Genomic DNA, 22121 nt, shown 5'->3' on the forward strand with positions numbered 1-22121 from the left:
AACACCTAAAATGTGAGTTATCAATATTATTCTCAAATCTCATATTCTCATTATTCTCATATTAAATCCAAAACACAGCACTGTACCACTCCATCTCAGCCAAAACCAGGACAACTTTTTGACAGTTTTATATTGTAAATAGCTGAAGCCGAAAACTATGGAGATGCGGTAAGTTTCTGTACCTTACTATCCAATTGTTTATATTAAGTTACAGACTTCAAACTCTTTCCTGTCCAAACCCCCCAAAGCAGGCTTTTTAAATGAAGAAAAAGGAAAGGCAGGGTGGTGGTGGTGGTACCCTTTGCTCTGTTTATCAGAACTGCTATGGATTTATTATTAGTCTAAGCTAAACCAACAGTCAGAATGCCTGTGGAAATTTAGGATGGTCTTCTCCCAAGTCACGTACAACATATTCCATTTCTGTCAAAGGACGGTTCCCTGTTCCCCTCCTGGAGGTTGGTTTCTACAAACTGAAGCACAGGGAATGTGGAAGGAGTAATGTCCTGACGAGACCCTGGGATGCTTTAAACTGACAAAGTCCTGTGTTGTCAAAGATACATCAGGAATCATTTGCCACAAAGAAATCCAGGCATGAGAAGAAATGTTATGTTTCCATATACATATAAAACTTATTTACTCCTGCTTTCAAGGTACAAGTCCCAAGTGCTCTTCTTAAAAGTCAAGTACAGTTTCTCCATCTCCAAAATGTCTAAACACAAAATCTGTTGCACTGCTTGAAGCCATCAAGATTTGTTTCTCCTGTAAAAGCCATCAAAACTCAGAATAAAGAGAAGACATTCATTGTAGAAGAAAACCCCAAATTGAGTAAAAATTCTAAAGTCACAATTTGAGAGTGTAAAGTTAGAAATATTGCCTGTTATTTTTTCTGTACACAAAATGTAAGTCAAGATATTTTGCCTCAACAGAATAATGAAAACATTAATATAGTGAACATAAACAACTAAGCAAATATTCTAAGATAATTAAGACTATACCTGGATAATCTATGCAAGTCTGCAGAGTACATAAACACTCGTGACATAATGCCCAGAGTTCATAGTCTTTCAGAGGTTTACCATACCAGGACAACAGGAGTTTTAGAGAGATCCACTGAAAAAAAGAGTGAGGATGCAGGAAGTTATTAAAAATTTTCACAAACCAAAAATGCTTACTGATGCATTGAAAAAGTAAATCCTAATATACAACGCACTCACCTAAAAAACATTAAGAGAATTTATTGTACTTGCCAGTAATGAACTAATACTACTTTTTGAAAAAGCATTGCATAGTTAGCTGTATAAATGAACGAGTAGTTTCTTAATTGCATAACAGAAGTGCAATTCAAGTGAGATTTCAGCAAGAATGGAGGTGTTTCAGGGAAAGTGAGCTGTTTGGAAGCTCATTCTTATCATACTGAGGAAAGAGTCTCTTAGAATGTCAAAGCTGACACATAATTAGAGGGACACCACCTAGACTTAAAACCATAAAAATCCAAATAATCACCACCACCACCAAAAATATCCCACATTCAAATGCTGATTTACCCTGACGGTTGCATTACAAGTCTTACCTTAAAGATTTCATCAACATTTCTTGTTCTTCTGTGAAAGACGTTAACAATATTAGCAGGATTAATGAGAGGTTTATTTGAAGTCCAAGCACTTTGTTCTGTTTTTAATCACTAGCTGCTCAATTTGTTCTAACAGCATTTGTTTTTCTGACTATCAATTCAGCTTTTGATACCTGGCATAATAATTTAATGTGACAAAGATACTGCTCCATGGACACCTACTTCAGAGAACCCATGTTTTACATTTTGCAATTTTTTTTTTTTGGGTGAATATAAGAACTTGACATTGGTAGCACTGCACAGACTCCTTCTGGATCAAGCTGTGCTAATGGAAGAGCTTATCACTCCTCGTGGCTCTTGACGTCAGCTGGACTTTACGATCTCATTCATCTACCAAAGGAACAGTAAAAAAATTCACCATAGGCAGAGACCTCTGGGTTAGAGCAGACCCATCCAACTATTTTAAAAAACAGCACAGCACATTTTCGGTTGCATATGCAGCCCTAAGATAGTAAACTATCTCTAAATGTCATCTTTAGGCCATGTTGGGGAAAAGAACTGCCAGAAGCCATTCAGAATTAACTGGAAAAAAACCAAAACAAAACGAGCACAGGAGACAGGAACAAAAATTAAAACCTCTGAGCTGTTCTGTTGTTTTTACAGACACCTTTATATCCCAATGTTTGTAAAATCTTAACAGACTAAGGGTCTCTCCTAAGCACAAAGGTAGTCGTTATGTCAGACATCGTTATGTCTGACAAATCGGTCTCTGCACTGAGACCACAGTCATTTACTGTGGTTCGTTTTTCGTGATCCTAAAAAAGTTTGTCATGATTCATTTTCAACACCCTTCAGCGAGGCACTATTTGGATTTTACCATAAAATATGTAATGAACAGACTACTGCATTAACTTTCATCAAGATCAACAAACAGAAATAGCTTCCCTGCAATCTATGGGGCGAGAAAAAGAACCACATTAATTTCTGTAGCTGAAACTTTGTTGATAATTTAATTTTTACAAGAAAACCTCCTCATGAAATGTAATACTTTGGGCTTGTATTGTTTAAATATTCCTTGAAGGCGAACCAGATAAACTATAAATGTTTAACAAGATGTGCCAGCAAACACACCTTTTGATTTACTTAAAATGTTTTACAGTCTGCCTACCTCCAACACACACAGAAATGAATTTGGTGCTTTTACTCTCCTATCCTCCATTGAGGCACAGCACAAAGATTAGTAACTTCAGCATACACAGATTTGAAGCAGGGTAATAAGGTTAAGCTTCATTTTAAAATTTTGCTATCACCAGCATCCTGGAGTGGAAAATTACTACATCAATGCGTTCCTTCATTATATCTAGAAAAGTAAGCTCTTGAACTGTCTGATAAAAACAACCCCCATCAATTACACAGCAGGAAGGAAGAAGTCAGATAGTCAAAAGAATGAATTCATCTAGAAACCATTCAAAATAGAGCTTCATACTGTTGTTTGATTACTACCCTTAGTCAGTGCTGCGTCCCCCCTCCATAGCATCCTGGTTCTCACATGCCTCAAACGTCTTTGCTCACAAGACACTTTACAATGAAAGAAGCAGCCAAATCTTCAAATTCACCCTGCACAGCTGACACGAACAGAGAGAAATAAAAAGAGAAATTCCACAGTCTGACTAGAACATTGAGAAGGATTTGGGAATATTTTTGTAATAAGTACACACCATGTGTGGACACATGTAATAAGCACACACCCTGCCACATGTTCCTCTGTAACAGAATCCCTCCTCTGGAAGCTTATGTCCCCAGAGGCTCTAAAAGCTGCAATGGAGAAAGACAGACTCTTACTGCATATACAGATCACCTCTCACTTCAGGAGAGGATGATGAACAGCTAGCAAGGGGATGAAGAATCTCTCGCTAAACTGGAGACTGAAGTTAGTTGTACAGCAGAATGCTGGAAGGTATTTCTCATCACTTCTGGGATATCCAAGCTCTCTAGTGGAAGAAATGACAGAAAGATTTAAGCACAGCAGGAAAACAGGAATAAACCCTAAGAGCAGCAGCAAAGGTTTATGATAAGAAAGAAGAAAGTATCAGTGACAGATAACAAAATACAGGATGAAAAGGCACCAGAAACTGAAATCCTGTTTCAGAAGAAAAAAGGATGTAGGAAAAGCAAATCTTAGCAGAAGTGAGAATCACTGCCATCCACAGGATGGCCAAATTAACCTGAGTCAGGCAAAACAAGGATGCAGTCTGATTACAAACTGGTGAGCTTTATTTAAAGGTATACCCTCATTGATTCTGACAAGCATCCTAAAGAAAGATTAAACTTCAGCTATTAATATTACTAGCTAGTGTTTATATGTTAGTTGTTCTCCTGGGATACTAATAACTCACTGCAATGCTATTGTCTCCTACTATAATTCAAATCTCTCCCCATCTTCACCATATCAAGAGAGTATTTTTATTCCTGAAAAAATAGCTGAGAAGGTCATTCTTCCAGTATCCTAATTATTCCAAATCCTGACCTTTCTGTGCCAGAAAGAGAATTCTGGAAGACTTCATCTGAAGACTGAGATTTCAGACCTGCTGGGGACTTGTCCTTTTAACATCTTGTAAAAGTTATCCAATATAGTCAAGGTACATAAGACATGTTTCATCACACATTTATATCTGTGACAAAAACCACACACAGTCTGGTAAAAATAGTTTCCAAAGGAAAAACAATACACTTCTCAACCTCACATTATAAGGCCATTTTTATTTAAGCCTCAAAGGAGGTATGTAATGCAATGTACATACAGATTCCACTGAACCTGCTTATGTTTTGGTAAACATTTTAAGTGTAAAACTCCCTTATTTAGGCATCTGTGTCGAGTTTGGTCATCCTGCTTTGTTTTTTACCATGCAAGTCTCTGATTCACGGCTATTACCATTTCCTACAACTTCAAAAAAATCCCCAGTCAACCACCAAGAAAAAAAATATGAAGTGCTGGAATAATTAAAATCTTTAGTCAAATAGGCTGTAGCAAACACTGTTTCTTAACTATCTGTTCAGATATTTTAGCAAAGCAAGCTCAAACCAGCTATTCAGCATCTATAAGGCCTCAAGTCCACTTCATTTAAAGCAAAAATTAATATATTATCACCAGTGAAACTGTACCAAAGAGCAAACAGAATTATAATCCAATGCCTCTTCCCGAAATTTTTCTTCATGTTCTAAAGTAGACCTTTTCATAACAGAAGTTATATAATCCAGTTTTTAAATAAGAAAATGTTTTTCACAGCACAGAAATTTTCACAGAAAATATGAAAAAGCCACATGGCTGATTATTGCCTATAGCTACATACTGGTGACATTTTGTTTTATGCCAAAAAGACTGCATTTTAAACCTCACTTGTTGTAAAAGTAATGTTTTTTCTTCAGTGCTGCAAAGACCATTTAACAGATCTTTTATTTCATTTTTGGTACCAGAATTCTAAAACCAAACTTCTCAAAGCATTCAGACTATGCCAATGTAATATATTTTATGAACACAATGCCGGCATATTTTAAACAGCCAAAGCAAGCAGGATTTTCATTACTCTTTTATTAGTAAGTTCTGGTCTGGGAATAGACAACTTTTCCTTCCTTCAAGTGTTATTTCCCCAGTGTTCAAGTGTCATTCTCTAGCTGCATGGCTTTTCATTTCTCTCATGCTTGACTGAGTATGAATGACCAACATAAAACAGGTCTGTATATGCCAGGTTCCCATTAACCCTTCCCATAGAAAGTATCTGAATCACAGAGAAGCATTTAAAAGTGTTAGAGATGAGACACACCTGATTGGAATGAAACTGGTTAGAGAAATAAAAGATCCCCACTCAAACTTGAAGTGAAAAATATTTATTTATGGCATGCAAAACTATAAAAATTACTAGGAAAACCCTCACAAGATACATCGCAGTAGCCAGACAAAGCAAGCAAGTATTTTTAGTAATGCTTACTAGCAGAGTAAAGCACACAACATTAAGAAGCAGTGTTGGGGTATTAGAAAAATATTGTCCACTGGAGAAGTATTATTGACAGGTAAGAAAAATTGTCTGTTCTCCAGAGTAGACAAGGTTGATCTTCAACCGGATGGGACTGGTATTGCATTTTCCTCTAAAGAACAAGAACTATTTAAAGAGATTTAAAAGAGATGCTAGAGATACTATTCTAAAAGCTCTATTTGCTGCAATCATGCTTATCTGTTATAGAAAAATAGTGAAAGAGCAGCGCTGTAAATCTTCTGAGGTGTTTTCTATTTAGCCCAGAAGATAGGAATCACGTCAGTTGGGGCTTCACACTTTTTGTGCCTTTGCAGTAAATGAACAAACTCTCAGATGCAGGTTTTAGCTTCTTAAAAAAAATAAATGAAATCTTTTAGGTATTTGTTTAAATTCTGGCACAGAGAAAAGAAAGGGAGCTTCAAAGTGTACAGAGGCATCAGTTTGAAGTTTTTCACGTAAGGGGTAGCACAGTAAGGCTTTATTTTTCCAACTGTCAGGAGGTAAGACAAGAGTCAGAAACTGCTGTTTCAGAAGCCTGAGGAATAAAATCTGCTTTCCAGAAGGGGAAAAAGCAGCTGAAAACATTAAAAAGAAACCCCCCCTTCTCTAAGAAGTTAGAGCCTGCCATACAGTTCAACGTCCACTGAAAATGAACAGCCCTCCTTCAGAATACAAACAAAGACCACCAGGCTAGAACCTCAGCATTTCAGGGAACAGCTATTTCAGAAACCTAGGTGCTGTTAAGTAAGCAGAGTGTCTTTTGTTCGGGATTTTTTTTGTGTTTTGGGTTGGTGTTTTGTTTTAAGACCAACTTAGGATTACAACAAGCTCTAAAGAGCATACATAATGTTATATGTAGCAGAACCTGAACATTTGCTGGAACTGATTATTTAAAAAAGAAAATAGAGCATGAGTCTATCAAACCTTTCTTCTACTGAAAGCAGCTATAAAACTGGTTTCATAGACAACCACCACCCTGCTGTATTCCTTTCAGATCATAGGTATTATGACATGGCTTATTACGGTACCTGGAATAATAGTTACCTTTTCCATTTCACTGTGATTGTCCTGTGAATTCAGTGGGAGCAGGATAACCTCACTTCTGTTAAAAGCTTACTTATTTGGAAGAATGAAATTCTGCTCAGCCTGAAAGAACACTTCATTTAAACTGATGATGAAATATTTCAAGAAAAGAGGATTTCAGAAGAATGGCAGAATAACCTTAAAACATATTTTGGTTTACTTTTCTGTGTGCGAATCTCAAGTGCTATTGCAGGAAAAGCAAACAGGACTTTCGTTACAGCTTTTAAACCGTGCAAGAATTTCGGGAAACTATAGTTCTGAGGAAGATTTTCCTGAAGGTATCTTCATGCACGCAGACTTAAACCGTCATCCTGAGGACAGAATATAGGTCTTATTTCAACAGATATTTTTTTTCCTTAAAAAAGGAACCCCCATCAATAAACTCAATTTATGTTCTTAAGTGATGGCAGCTCATTCATCACACCTCTCTAGTTAACATGGAGGCTTAAGTAAGCCCACTTCCACCTCAAGGCAAATGACTTAAGTGCGGTACCTTTATTTCTTGGAATGAAAAAAAAAACCCAAACCAAAATAAACCAACCCAAAACAAAATCCCCAACAAACCAGCTGCAGTGGTTTTATAGTGGTCTGATGGCCTTATCTTAGCCATCCTCTCCTTAACAAATAACATGCAAATTAATTCCTAGGTTTATACAGTTTAGTATAAAAGAAATAGAAAACCTCCATTCAGAAAAGAGATTCGCACGTAAGATGAAAGTCAGTTGTTTCTGTTGTTTGACTACTAAGACAGATCTAGATTTCTGTATACAAATAAGCTTTCTCACAAGAAGTCAGTGACTGAAATTGTTATGATCCTTGTTAGAAATACGAGCACATCTAACCAAATGAAGCAGGTTGATGTAAATCCAGAGTAACAACATAGCAAAAGCACATGACTTTGGAATTATTATAAATCCAGTTATTCGCACTCTCTTCCAATATATGTAAGCTTGCATACTCCAGAGCCGGGGAGGGGGGAGAATGTGTCTACAATAAATGGACCTTTTCCCAGAGTCTGAAGAATGAACCTGCAGGATTTAAAAACTAAATAAAGGACTCAATAGGCATACAATGAGTAATTCCCTCAGACAGCAAAACCATGCCATGTGGTATTTATCCATATTTACTACCTCCTGCACTATGAATTTAACAAGTGCACATTATTGAGGGGAAAAGAGACAGGAAAGGGGTAAAAAGTAGTTAGAACAGAATCTTCAATGCTGCATTCATTTTTTCAGCTGCGATGAACCAAAGCATCTTTACACACTTGACAGTCCTAGGTTACTACTCCCGTGGAGGTGTTCGGGCAAGGGGAAGAAGGATGGATACAGACTGAAAATATTCCTAGATGCCGCTGCGTGGGATGGCTGGAAGACTGGCTCTTCGGCAAGGAGAACAAGGCTGACTTGTCAGCAGACAAGGGAAAAACCCAAGATCTTCACCTAAGAATAATTTCTGGAAATGAAATGTGTGAAGTTTGTGCTGCTCATTTTTATCAAGTCACAGCAAGGCTGGAGAAGCATCAGCCATCCTGCATTTTTAGCTAGCAGCTCTCCTATCACATGGATTGTTTACATCTCTTTGAGTGTGGCACAAGAGAAAACCATCTAGTCAGAGACCAAACTTGTCCACCCTGAAAATATGTAATTTGAGCAGAGAAGACACCATACTACACTATCAACAAATTCTAGTAGACTAATATCAGCTCTCCCTCTTATTTGGCTGTTTATAAAGATGAAATGCTTGAGACACATCCATCGTATTGTGCACATATTTGAATTCTATCATGAAATACACATAACACACACAGAGGCAGTAGTTTAAGAACACAGAACAGATACAGCATATGTACAATTTTCAAAAACGTAAATGCACATGTAGATTAAAAAGAAAAAAGTGGAGTTTTTTCACCTCCTGAAGCAGATGGGATATTGCCATTGATTTCAATGAGGTCAGGTTTACAGTCAGAAACTCTGCAATTTTCATAAGCACCTGGGAGGGCCACTGCAAGGTAGTGAACTTTATGCATTGACAGTAATGTAAAGAGTTAAAAATCTACATATGCTTTGGTAATGTTCTCTTACAAATGTAATCAGCTATTAAGTATGCTGCTCTAACACACTGGCAAGAATACTCCATTTGTAAAAATAAAAAAATTTTAAGTGAAAGTTGATTTTGCAATAGCATAAATTTCACTGCAGCACTTTACTTTTAGAGAGGAAAAAAGGATCACCGTGTTTCCAATATCAACCCTTAAATTGTGCAGACTAGCAAAATTTGATTTTCTAGGATGCTAAAGGGGACGAAGGGGGAAGCAATCACACAATATTTAAGTCATTTCATCTCCACATAAGTGACTACAGCAACTATATAACGAAGACTTTATTTTTACTACCTGCTCATTACTTTTGATTTCTGACCCTCTGCCTCCACAAAGATTATCTTCATTATTGTTTGCGCTCATCGCACCGTTGCTTAATTCTGGAGACCTAATTAGGTTTGATCCGTATCTGTTCCCACTGGGTTTTGTCGTTAACACTGACGCCATCTTGTTAAAATGTGGTAAAGAATTTTCATTTGACCCTTGAAAAGTTTCAGAAGATTCTTCCAACGCCATGTAATTGTCTAGCATTTTTGCTCCAGCCACTGATTGATTTGGGCCTTTTAGCATACCAGCTGTATTTGGCATTTCAGAGGTAGCATCAGAACAGTCGTCTTTGTGATCAGATGAAGCAAAACCTATCTTTTTACCATTAATAAGTGACATATGTTCTTCTAGATTCATGCCAGACACCTGTGTGCATACACATGGAGCTTCTAAATGTAGATCATTGACCTGGTTGTTCTTTGGTTCTAGTTTTGGTGGACTACTAATAGCAAATGAATTAAGATTTCCCTTTGAAAAAGCAACCTCATTATTATTGTCTAGAGGTGGCAGCGACTCTTGTGTTAGCAAGTGATTTTTCCTAGCTAGTGGTCCACTGTTGGTTACAGAAGTAAAAAAGTTATTTGTATCTGTAGGTTCAAGTGGTAGCTTTGGAAAGGTTTTAATTTTTCTCAAAGAACCTTTCTTAAAAATGCCATCTCTCTCCAGGTCAACAACACATGATTTTATATCCAAAGCAACACTAGCAAAACTGTCAGTATACACAGCATGTTTGTCCTCTTCTTTGCTCTTTGTAGCTTGAGTTGCAAGTTGAGAATGTTGAGTTTTCTCATTATCCAGATCAATTTGCATTTCCTTTAAACCACTTTCTCTGCCAGTCACCATAGTAACTACAGAAGAGTCCATATGACAGGTAGCTGTCACATCTTCCACTGCAGACGAATCACCTGTTATGTTGTTTTTCTCATTTGAATATAATTTAGATCCCAAACTTCTCTGACACATTCTTCCCCTCCATATGTTATCACAGACATCTAGATGCAAAAAATAGATGCTTATATTACATGTGTATTTAAACCTTCTAATCTTTCCTAGCAAGTCTCTATATTGCTTTTTCTGCCACTGCTGTTACGTATCTTCAGTATGTTACACAAATTAATTATTTCTGGACAAGTCACTTTTAATCATAAAGGATACCTTAAATATAATAATTACGTTCATTAAGAGTTGTATGTCCTCTGCTCCCCACACCCAATCCAAAAATACTTAATAATGACTTTTTGATATCTAGAAAGGAATCTGTAACAGGTAAGTATAGAAACACAGTATTTTAAAAATCTTTAGATATGTCAGGCAATCTAAAATTCTAGACTAAATACATTTTAAGGTTACCTTGAGAAGCACCAAATGATTCAATTGAAAGAACCCTTCTTCCAACAGCAGAGAGGCTTCGACAAATACTACTTGAGGAAGCAATCTTCAGTTTCTCTTCACATAATGACAAAATGCTCTAGAGAGAATGTGTTAAATACTTATTTAATAATTAATAGATTTGTGAATTTTGACTGAAGTGATCATGTTAACTCACACCGTACATGTGAATTATTACAATGCTACACTGGAGGTCTTTGTTGCACTGTTCATTATACTGCGTGTTTCTATTATGTGCATGAATTAATTTCTTATTTTTACCATGGGCTATTATGAAATTATTTAATACAGTTCAAGTTCTAGCCTACAGTTAGAACACTAAGAACAACTGATAGAAATTAATAATCTTAAATGTTATCCTTTATGAATAACATACTGAAAATGTAAAAGGCTAGAGTGTGGATTATTTTTTAATGAATACAAAAACCTTGAATAGAGTGACACAGGCAGGATGATGAAAGTTCTTAGTACCAAAATTACATGAAAAGTAAATCCTGAATCTTTTAAAAACTACAAAATATAAATATCTAGAAAGCACTATTCCCAATCAGAGAAAGCTGTCATTGTCAGACCACAAGAAGAAACAGTATTATACATCTCTGATCTGTAGCCTGAGTATCATTTGATGGCATTAGCACTGGTCTCACACACAATTAACTACAGACATTCACGTATTTAAAAACTTGTCACCACGGGCAGGAAGTAGAAGAGAGCTGCCACTCCAAATGCATCCCACTGTTTCCTCAGTAACTCTTCCTTGATAAACACTGATGAGACCTGATACAACTCTGAGGAGATGCTCTTACTTCCCCATTAACCTGCTCAACTGCTCTTCTGCTGTTGTGAGTAGAGGAAAGAAAATGGCTCTGTTGGTTCATACACCAGATTGAGGAAGGACAGGAAAAAGTGAGGGAGGTATCTAGCTGTGCTGGAGTCTAGTGAAAAGCCTAGAAAAGCCTATGGGTTTTCCCTCCATATAGCTCCCTCCACTCCTTTCCACCCAAGAAAGGGCCCAGTGGAAAAGGAACAGAAGAGAGAATACTCACATATATTCATATGTTCTTCATATATTACCCCAGACCAGCCTTGACCCACTCTGGTTTTGAGCTGATGTAAGTAGCCAGCAATAGATTTCAGGGACTATAAACCAATTGGAGATGACAGGGGATGCTATAGAAGCCCTTTCCTGACTATGTTAGAAAGTAAACGAATAGAAATAGAGCAGTTGATCAAGGAGGCTCTATGTCAGGAATGGTCTCCTGCCTGGGCAGTCCTCAATCAGGGAGCCAATATTATTTGCTTTATAAAAATGAATGTATTAATTTTTCTGTTGCAGCACTCTTTCTGCAAAGTACTGATTATAGGTGTTATACCATTTAGAATATACATTATCAGCTCAGAAAAAAAACCCAACGCAGAACCCCCCCAAAAACAAACCCAAAATGAACCCAGAAAACTAGATAGCACTACTCTGAAGTAGAACAACTGAATCCAAGAATAGTCACATTTGAACAACTGTTAGTCTCTGGCTACTGCCTGTAAGTCTGCATAAGCAATGCATTAAAGCTAAAAACTTTCCTACATCAATGTCAAATAACACTGTATTAGGTAACCAACATGTAGAATGTAAATTCTTTGAAAACATAATCTTGAAAAATTCTATATATCTTCAATTTCTTTCTAAAATTTAAAGATTAAATAAGAGGATAAATGGAATAAAATACAAAACCAATTAAGATATCTAATAAAATATTACTGAACATTTATATATTTACAGAAAACTAATTAGTAGTAATGCTTTGAACAACACTGCTTCAAACATGCCAAGGAACAGAGCTTTCCTGGGTCATGGCTCCCTCCGTCCCTTTCTTAAATACAGTCCAAACATCATTTGAGACACCATACAAATTTCACAGCATAATGCCTGTACTCTTATTTCTAACAGTTTACACAGAGTGAGTTAAGTATTAAATGGGAAGAAAGAGTTAATGAGAAAATTTAGATCCACGAGTATATTCACCCAACCTTAAAAACCAAACCACTGTAAAACATTTACATTTGCTTTTCAGGTTGTATCTCCATTAGAGTAGGAAGAAAGAAGAATTTCTGCTGAGACTGGGAAAACCTCTGTTTCCTTGCAAAATCTGAGCATACTACATATAAAGACCATCTCTCTATTAAGCACACATAAAGAAATGTTTTTGACCCTTTTTTTAAACAGAGAATTATGTAGGGCTGTTTTACCTCAATGTCTGGCCTATTTACAGGCTTCTCTTCTTGCATTTGTTCCAGCAGAGTATGCAGATCTTGCCCAAATTCTGATTCTGTCTCAGGTTCTACTATATATTCTATTGCTGCTTTCAATGTTGCACCCAAAGAATAGATGTGTGCCTGCACGAAGTTTAAAAAAAAAAAAAGCATTAAACATGCTACCAATTCTGTCTCCCCTGCCAAAAAAACTCTGAGATCACAAGGGATACAGCTTACATTGTTTTCATTTTTAATGTAAAAGGTAACAGGTTACTGGAAAGGTGATTTAATTTAAACAGGAGGAAGAAAACGGGCTTCAGTCCTGCTTTGGGGGATATGCTTGTTGCAAACCAAAAGAAATAACCCTGCGTGGTCCAGCTAGAACCCTTTTTTCTTCCTCACCAATAATCAGTATTACAATTGTTCATTGGCTACAGTTAAATATAAAACTTAACCCCACGTGCGTGCAAGTAATACTTAAGTTAGAAGCATGCTGGGAGACTGAAGTGGCATTCCTCTCAGCAGGGGAAAAAATTAGTTTGAAAAAAAACTTTATATGCAGCAGTATTTAAAGTGCTATCAAGCATAAAGAAAGTGAGCAGAAACAATACAGCATAATATCACTTATCTCTGAAGACACTTAAGAAATTTAAGAAATACTCCATGTTTGCCACCTCTGCTTCTCTTAAAGCCCACAACCCTACGATGAGCTCCAGTAAAAACAGAGGTGAGCCAACAACTTCAAGTCTATAGTGCTAATACCAGACAACACAGCTACCTCTTAATTTTAGAAGTTTTCTGCTACTTAAGAAAAAAAACCCAAACAAACCAACACCTTTCAGATCTGCTTTAGCAGTGATGGTAATTTATCCATGATGGCTTGTATTTCATTTTTATGTTCCATTCAGAAAACACAGTTCAGTAAAATTTATAACCAAGATTATAAGTGCAAGTTTCTGTAAACATTTCAATGACAATGTAGTACAGCCAGGAATTCAAGTGTACTGAACACTGCCCTCTCAGGTTTAAAAATACAAACATAAATAAAAGAATGACCTGATTTGTACATTAAATCTGGTTGTACTAATGCGTTTGCTATATGCTTTACTATTTTTCACCCTAGAAAGAGGGCTAACTCTAAGGTCAAAAGCAATTTCCTCTCCCTTCACCCCTCTCAATTTTCTCATTAAGGTGTACTACTGTCTCTAAATTGTATGAGGTGACTTGTTCCACAGGTACGCAGATGTGTTTGTTTTCTAGAGAAGTGGGGCATCTCCATGAAGGGGAGTGCAACACCACCTCACTAGGGAGCAGTGTGTGTGAGCATGAGGCTTAGACAGTTCCACCTCTCCTGCCTCCTCCATGCCCCCCGCAAACAAAGAAAGCATGAACTAGTGCTGACTGCTGGATCTAAAGTCTTAATTTATCCTTGGGACACACATCAATATTAGGACAAAGGTCAGAAGAACAAATCATATGCCATCTGATCTAAAAAGAAAAGATAAAATTTTCTGCAAAACAGTAATTTCAGTCTCAAGTTCTACACTATTATACAGCTTCACCATTAAGCAGGAGAGGTAACTGAAGACTTGTTTTTGAGAACCTGAGAGGAACTCAGACAGGAATTGTTATGGTTTTTAATTTGATTTAGCAGAATAATGAGTGCTGTTCATCTGTTCCAAGAGTAAGGGTTACTTCCCCCACCCCCTTCAACACATTTAGCTACTATAACCCACTTAGCAGCAGTAGCCCTACTGAGCTACGCTGTTCACAGACTGGCATCATCTTTTTTTCCTGGGACCATCAACCAGACTGTGTTGGCAAAAGGATATGAAGCTATGAAGCCTGAGCAAATAATCCACTAACAAGGTGACGGGAAGACAGTTATTTCTTCATACTTCCTGAAGTTACAACTACCCCCACCCACACTTATTTCAGCTGCAGAAAAAGAACTCCACTCTGGACTAAGAGACCTACTCAGAAAAGAAGCACAACTCCTATTAATAAATGTTATTTATTAATGTTATTTATTATAAATGTTATTTATTAATAAATGTTTAGAGGATAATGGTCTTATAGCCCACACAAGTTAACTTGCTTGCACAAACTAACTAGCTATAAATTAACACCCTTCTAAGCCTGCCCGGGACAGAAGGCCAGCAACTGCCTGAAAAAAAAAAATATTTCTAGATTTATACTTTAGAATATTACAATCTGTGGAAGAAATTCAACCAGAATTTCTTCCCAGCATCCAAGAATTTATGAAGATTGTTTTTCTACTTCAGAATGTTTAATGAACTTTTGAACAGTGAGGAGGAATTGTAGAGTGTAAGAGTGTAGAACTTATTCCTTTGTTTTGATATTAAATACTCTGTTTCAGTGAGCTATGTCATTTTGCATTTCTCAATGGACAGTATAACAGAAAACTCAACACAAAGATAAAAAGAACACAGAAACAAACTCGTAAAAATATAATACAGCTCTAAGGAAATTCTTGTATAAATGTAACATTGTACTGTGGTAGTTAATAATATTGATATTACTAAGTTTTTCCATGTATTTGATATGATCTGCAACAAACGACAATCTCTGTTCCACAAATTGACTTTAATAAAGAAATTAATCACTAAGAACCGGAGGAAAAAAATAACAACATACAAATTATGGATGTACACTACGCAGACCAAGGACGGTCAAAATACCTGATGAAATAATGCCATAGAGTGTGGGGACGCCTTTGAATTCAGAGGGTACTTCTGAACAGAATAACCAATTCCAGCCTCCCTATAGCACTCCTAACATCAGAAATGGGTAGAAAAATTGCTTTACTAGGAAAATTTGCTTTTAGACTCTGACATCCACTACAAAACTGACACCAAGCTTCACTGATGATACTTTAAAGACAGTATATCGCTTATTTGCTTTTCACATCATGCGGCAAAAGTAAGCAACACATTACGTTTGTACTGTCAGCAAATCTTGCACTTCTATTTATTCAGTACAGTGTTCTGTTTATAGAAATTTTAATGTTAACAAAGGCAGCAGCAGCAATGAAAATCCATCTACTTATTCATGCAGGGGTAGGGGAGGGTGGGGAGAAAAAGCAACTACGAGCCTCCAGAAAGATAATGTTGTAACACTTGGTATGTCTTTAACAACTCACATCAAGAGACAGGCTATAGCAATGAAGTAAGAATTAAAACAGTTTACCTCAAATTGTCAACTTGACATATTTCTTTTTGCCTATTTGGCATTTAGCAAACAGAATACTTGTGGGAAACCCAGTGAACCAGAATATGGATGGAAAACATTCTGGTTCCTGCCTCCTGTTTTTTGTTCAGTTCAAAAGTGGTATTTTGCGTGTGTCTACTGGCATCACTTTCAAGGCTATCTTATCATATGATATTACCTGTACATTTATGCCTCTCCAAGAGATGTGTGTGATTCCTCAGCATCTGATTTTATTTACAGAATGTAGTGTCTATTCTAAATCCACAGTACATCAGAATAGACAACAGTTTATCTAGTCTTCTCTCAGTAAGAAATTTATAAGAAATAAAGTATTTCTTATAATACAGAAGAATAAGAAAGCATATTTTAATATAATCTCATCGTATACCACTCAAATACTGACTCCAAAAGCAGGACAGAAAGATGAGGAACTTTACTTTGAGGGAACAAAAATTACGCCTTTTGACAAATTTTCTGCATCCACATGAGGATGGATGCGGACATTATAGGACACAGGAATAAGAAGGGCAGAGCAACATATTACCTCAGCCCACTTTTTCCAATTAATAATTTCTGTTCACTGTGGGGTGTAACTCATATCCCCTAGCCTGCCTTTAAAAGCACAGGCCTTTGAGATGCAAGCGGGCAGGCTTCCACTCCATCGATTTTGCTGTCCTGTTTTAAAAGAAGTTCACTGCTTCTTTTCTTGTACAATGGAAAGCCCAGTCTCATACTGAATAAAGAATGAATGTTTCCCCCTCAACAGAAAGTTGTTCTGTCGAAATACTTCCTGTCCTTGGCCACCCAGAAAAACCAGTTTTAAAGCTGGCCATTTCAATCAAAGCTTGTAATTAATTTCTTATGTCAAAACATTTACTGGGAACTTCAACACCTTTTCCAACTTGAAACTTCAACGTAAATCCCCTTTTACCCTTCCCCTCTCCCAGCTCTCCAAACACTACCACTGCTGCCCCTCCACACAAGAAAAAAAGGAAAAAAAATTCAGCTATTTAATTAATTTCCTGAGCTTGCAGTAAACATGGTTAATATGCAAGGTATTCCAACATAACCCTGTCTCTGAACTGGAGCAATGAGAAAATGAGTTTGATCATCCACTAGGTGGGGTGTTCCCCAAGCTTATGCATCAAATCTGCTCTACTTACCACGCTGTTTAGCCTTAGGAAGAAAATGTCACTTTCTGGGAAAGGAGAGCAAGATGGTAAATGTAATACGAAAAGCAAACTTGCAAGTGTAAAATATCTAATGCTCACTAGAAGGGACTGCTCAATAAAAACACTCACAATTAAGGTTTTTCTGGTATGTTACAAGGAGAGAAACAAATAGGAAAGGGCAGCAAACAACTTCTGCTGCTGGAAGACAAGCAAAAACTGGTACTATACTGGCAGTTAGGAATTCTCTTAAAGAATTAAGAGGATCCCCCACCCCAGCCCCCCCTTAGTTTCTGAAAAACTCCATGTTTTAAATCTAGCTAAGGAGAATAGTTTTTGAATTATACTAACTTTTGCATTACAGGATAATAATGTTAACAGCTGATAAACAGCATGCATTTCAAGAAAGATCTAAAAGAAAAACAAACAACCCCCTACCCCCCAAAAAACCCCAAACTAAACCCAAACTAAAACAACCTCTTCACAGTTCCTAAAGTTAAAGACCAACTGTAACTTGTTAAAAAAAAAAATATACAGACCGTGCTGGCAAGACTGCACTACAGTATCAGCTTCAAAAAGGATGGGGGGAAGGGAGGAAGTCACATTAGGAAACTGGATCTCCAGATTTGGTCTTAGAGAATGTCTTTGCCCATCTATAACCCAAAGTTAGCAAACATAAGAATTGTAGGTAAAATCATAACTGTATGCATCACTGGGAAGGCCATTATGGAAATAACGTGCCCTTTAAAAATCAAAATGGCAACACAAAGAAAAGATGTTTGAGAGTAAGACACAAGTATGATTTGAGGTTCTGAAAGTCTTCCTTTCAGCAACAGGCTAAGGGAGCTCATGTATTTCAGAGAAAAAATTGAAGGTCACAATCATATACTAGAGTGGTTTCCAAGACAAAGGCATAACAAGACTCAAAGGTAAAAACAAACAAAAAACCCCCACCAAAACCCAGATAAAAATTAAAAAAGTGAAGATACTACATATTTTTAAAATGTTCAGGCTAAGTACTGGAAGGACTTACCAAGGGAGAGGACAGCTTCTGCCATCATGTTAAAATTTTATATCATGAATGAAATATATTCAAAAAGGCTCCTGTCAGTTCCAATCAAAAGTTACTTGGCTTGCTGCATGCCATTTTATGACCATTTAACACTATAGGAAGTTAAATCAGAGAACAATAATGATCCACTCTAGTTTTAAAATCTGCAAATCAAAAGATCAAGAGAGGAAGCAAGAGCTCCAGGCCTACACACGGAGTGTGACAGAGGCTCTGTTGTACTACTGCTTGGCAGGGCTAAAGAACTAAGCTTCTCTAGGAACTCATACTGGCAGACAAACACTACAGAAGAAAAGCTGACAAAAGAGCTTTTGAATAGTGACTGCATAAGCATTTAGCATATTGCAATTACGAATAGTGACCATTTATGTTTTGTGTTGAGATTTCACCAAGTTCAAAAACGTAGGTCTTCAGCAGAACTGAAAAATACAGACCATAATAGAACTAATATGTCCTGTAAAATATTTATGACTAAATGATAAGCTATGGGAATAGTGCAAGACAATTCTTGCGTTTGACATTCATAACTGACCCTTATTTTACCTTGCAGGTTTTTTTTTAATTGAAATCACTGCACATTATATAGATGTTTCTGCCCTTTCACAATTTAAAGCATTTAAAGGTTCCATGACCGAAATCTTCAGTGTTGTTACAAAACTCAAGGTTATATACACAAATAAAAGCTAATGCTTAAGAAAATTACTACTGGGAGAAAACATTTTATATTTACCTAGGTCTTTTTTCAATGTAGCCACTCTAAAATGCCCTGGTTTTATGTAAAAGAAAGTCAGACAGTAATATTCTTCAGCATCAAAATGGAAGGGAAATAGGCCTATTATTTTTAATACTTTCCTTCTTTACAAAGGGACTAAATACCTTTCTGCATAACTGTAATTACTGGAAGGTGCTGCATTAAATATTAGCTTTTTATTAATTTGGCACTTTGGATGTGTAGATAATTAGTCTGCAGAATGTGCTAAACCACTGTAGACTATTCACAAAACATGGTATCAAATACTGGAAAAAACAGTTTCAACCAAAGTTATACTTGCAGTTTGTCCCTTCTAACTACAGCTGCTACTTGGCTTTATCCGAAAAAATTCTTCCCCAAAAGACTTCTAAAAAAAATGGTCACAAAAGTGCAGCTACAGGTCAGATTTTCTCAAATAATCCACTCAGAATGGAAGTTTGCAGGTATTTCAACTTTCAAATTGCCTTTTAATTTACCTCACAACTAAGCGAAAGCTTTCAAGTTTTAATATGTTCTTAAGGGAACGCCAGGTGATCAGTTTACATCACAAAGCACAAGCAAGGCTTCATAGATACGATCATCTAAAACACAATGCTACAACAACATAGAGAGAAATGAACCAAGGAAAATCCAAATGCACTTGGAAAGAGCACGTATCACATGTACTATGACTAAATATTGTCTAGTCCCTTCATTTTGTTTTACTATGTGTTGGTTTCTTGTGACCTCCATTTACATTCAGTTTGAACCAAGGAGCTTAACCTAGTACATCACTCTGATCTCACTGCTTTGTAGTTGTGGGCCTGTCTGTAATTGTTCATGACAACTGTTTTATCTCCATTAATTTGTCTAAGCTTTATCCACGTGCAATCTTTTTGTATTTATGTTTTGCAGCAAGAATTTCTACAACCTAATGCATAACGAAGAAGTCTTTCCTCTTGTTTGAATTCACCCGTGTTCATCTCATTGTGCCACCTTCTTCTTCATTTACGATGGCTGGCAAACACTCAACTCTGTGGCTGCCACCATGGCATGCTTCACAGATTTCTAGCATAACTTCTCCCTCAGGGCATCCTCTTCCAGGCTAAAGAATATTACTCTAAGTAATTGCTTCTTTTATGAATGCTGTTTCACCATCTGGTCCTGGAAATTTATTTTAGTGCTAATTTTGTCAACTTGGTCAAGAGTGTCAGAATAGACTATTATTTGAGCCAAATTTTTGATAATTCCCCATAAAGAAGAGTTGCGAGGTAAGAACCGCCTGAAGGTCCTACAAGATGAAAGTGGGTTAAAAAAAAATCAAACTGTTTTCCTGCTATGGCTTTCTTTGAAACACTCTTCTGTATCTTGTTCATCTGCAATCGCTGCAGACTTTGGGCAGCATTTCTGTGTTTTGATAGATATAGAAAGAAATTTGCTAGTTGTTCAGACTTCTGTAAGCTTTTTGCATAGTTTTTGACTTACTTCTAATCACCTCCTTAGGCTGCTGTATACAAACCTCTTCAGGGTTTTTTTGACATCTTCTTTTATAGGAGAGACATACTTGTTTAAAAAAAAATCCTATGATACATTTATAGCAGTCTCCACGTTACCTGCAAACACTTCAACAGCCATATGTTTTGGCTTTCCATATGGCTATGTAAAACACAGGTGACTGCTGTCCATAGACTAAATTGACAGCATCTACAGCAGTAATTCATTTGAAAAGCAATATTGTCAATCCAGAGCTATATCCAGAGATAAAGAAAAAAAAGAAAAGTCAGAAAATACAAACTTTTCAACTGGACCTCAGTACAGTTTCAAGAAGCTGTTACCTTAACTATTATAGTGAAGACAGATATATCTTGAGCCACTGGCAGTCACCTTTGTAAACATTCATTTCACTTCAAGAACTCACCTGAAGATGAACACACACAGAAGCTTGACTACATTTAAACCATGTTACATGCATGAAATTACTCATGTGTTTGCAGGGTGGAGGACACAAATTAAGAACTGTTTTCTCATACTTCCATCCCATTTTCAGGCTCCCTGAATCACAAAGATCAGCACCCCAACACATATGAAGAGCATACCAGCTGACTCCTGTCCTGCAGCACTGTAGAGTATAATTATGACAGGTAAGGAAGAACACTGAGACCTCAGAGGTTAGATAGCACAAGTTAGACACACTTATCTCTAAAGCTTCTTAAACACTATGATTTTTTTCTAAACTCCCTTTGAAACTAAGTTTCATGTCACAACTCTCCTCATGATTTATCACCATTAACCTCCTTACTTTTAAGTTACCTGCCATAGGTAATTCATTTATCACTTAATTAAACTAACACAATTTATTCCCTCTAGTCAGAGAAAAAGGAAACTTGGGAAATGGTTATATGCATGCTGAGCAGACTAGCTCTGTCTTCTCTCAACTGTTTAAGATTTTTTCATTGTATTGAAAATATTATGTAATTTTAGTTACGGAAGTTATTTGTTTAAAAATAAAGTATATTATTTTTATCTTAAACCCAAGAGAAGATGCCTACTGGTAAAGTCTGTCACTCATTGAGCCGAGTAATGCATTTGCACAATCCTGTGTTGGGGGATGCTTACTCTACATTTTGGAGCTAAAGAACTGAAGTGCAAAACTTCCAGTTAAGGACACTATGGGCCAATAAACTCAAAGAGCACCCTAGTTCCTTTACCATGCCATAAATCAACATCATCAGGACTCTGATACATAAAATATTTGAACTGGTTACTGTACAGAACACTCTTCTTTGAATCTATGTAGATTTTTTCTATTTTTTCCTTACAAGGAACATATATAGAACTGCAAGTGTAAAAACCTGGCCACACACTTCTGGAGTATCCCACTGTGTATCTTGTTAAGAGCCCATTCAAAATACTCATTTACACAGAACAGCTGTAGGTGACCAAAATAGCAAGTGAGTAGGTAGCTGTCATTGTCTATATCAGGAATATAAACAGAGGAGGGTAAACAGGAAGGATTTTGATTTTTGTTTTTTAGGGGGTGGGGATGGGGCAGGGAGGGTTGGGAGCTGGTTTGGGTTTTGTTCTGTTTCATTGTTTCATAGAAGAATGATTTCTGCAGAAGTAAACCTTGCTCCTTTTTCTCTATTCAGGCATAGAACTCATGTATAACAT

General features: G+C 36.7%; 1 protein-coding gene across 1 annotated transcript in view; it reads right to left on the minus strand.

Annotated features, from left to right (window-relative positions):
- KNDC1 (kinase non-catalytic C-lobe domain containing 1) overlaps positions 1 to 22121 on the minus strand; it is a 66407-nt gene that overhangs the window by 28364 nt on the left and 15922 nt on the right. The window contains exons 4-7 of the mRNA XM_075107400.1: positions 12746 to 12892; positions 10463 to 10580; positions 9080 to 10104; positions 996 to 1110 (exon numbers count right to left, since the gene is read on the minus strand). Coding sequence (XP_074963501.1) covers positions 996 to 1110; positions 9080 to 10104; positions 10463 to 10580; positions 12746 to 12892 — 1405 coding nt within the window. The remainder of the gene's footprint in view (positions 1 to 995; positions 1111 to 9079; positions 10105 to 10462; positions 10581 to 12745; positions 12893 to 22121) is intronic.

Source organism: Phalacrocorax aristotelis, chromosome 12 (assembly GCF_949628215.1).
Source record: "Phalacrocorax aristotelis chromosome 12, bGulAri2.1, whole genome shotgun sequence".
NCBI lineage: Eukaryota > Metazoa > Chordata > Aves > Suliformes > Phalacrocoracidae > Phalacrocorax > Phalacrocorax aristotelis.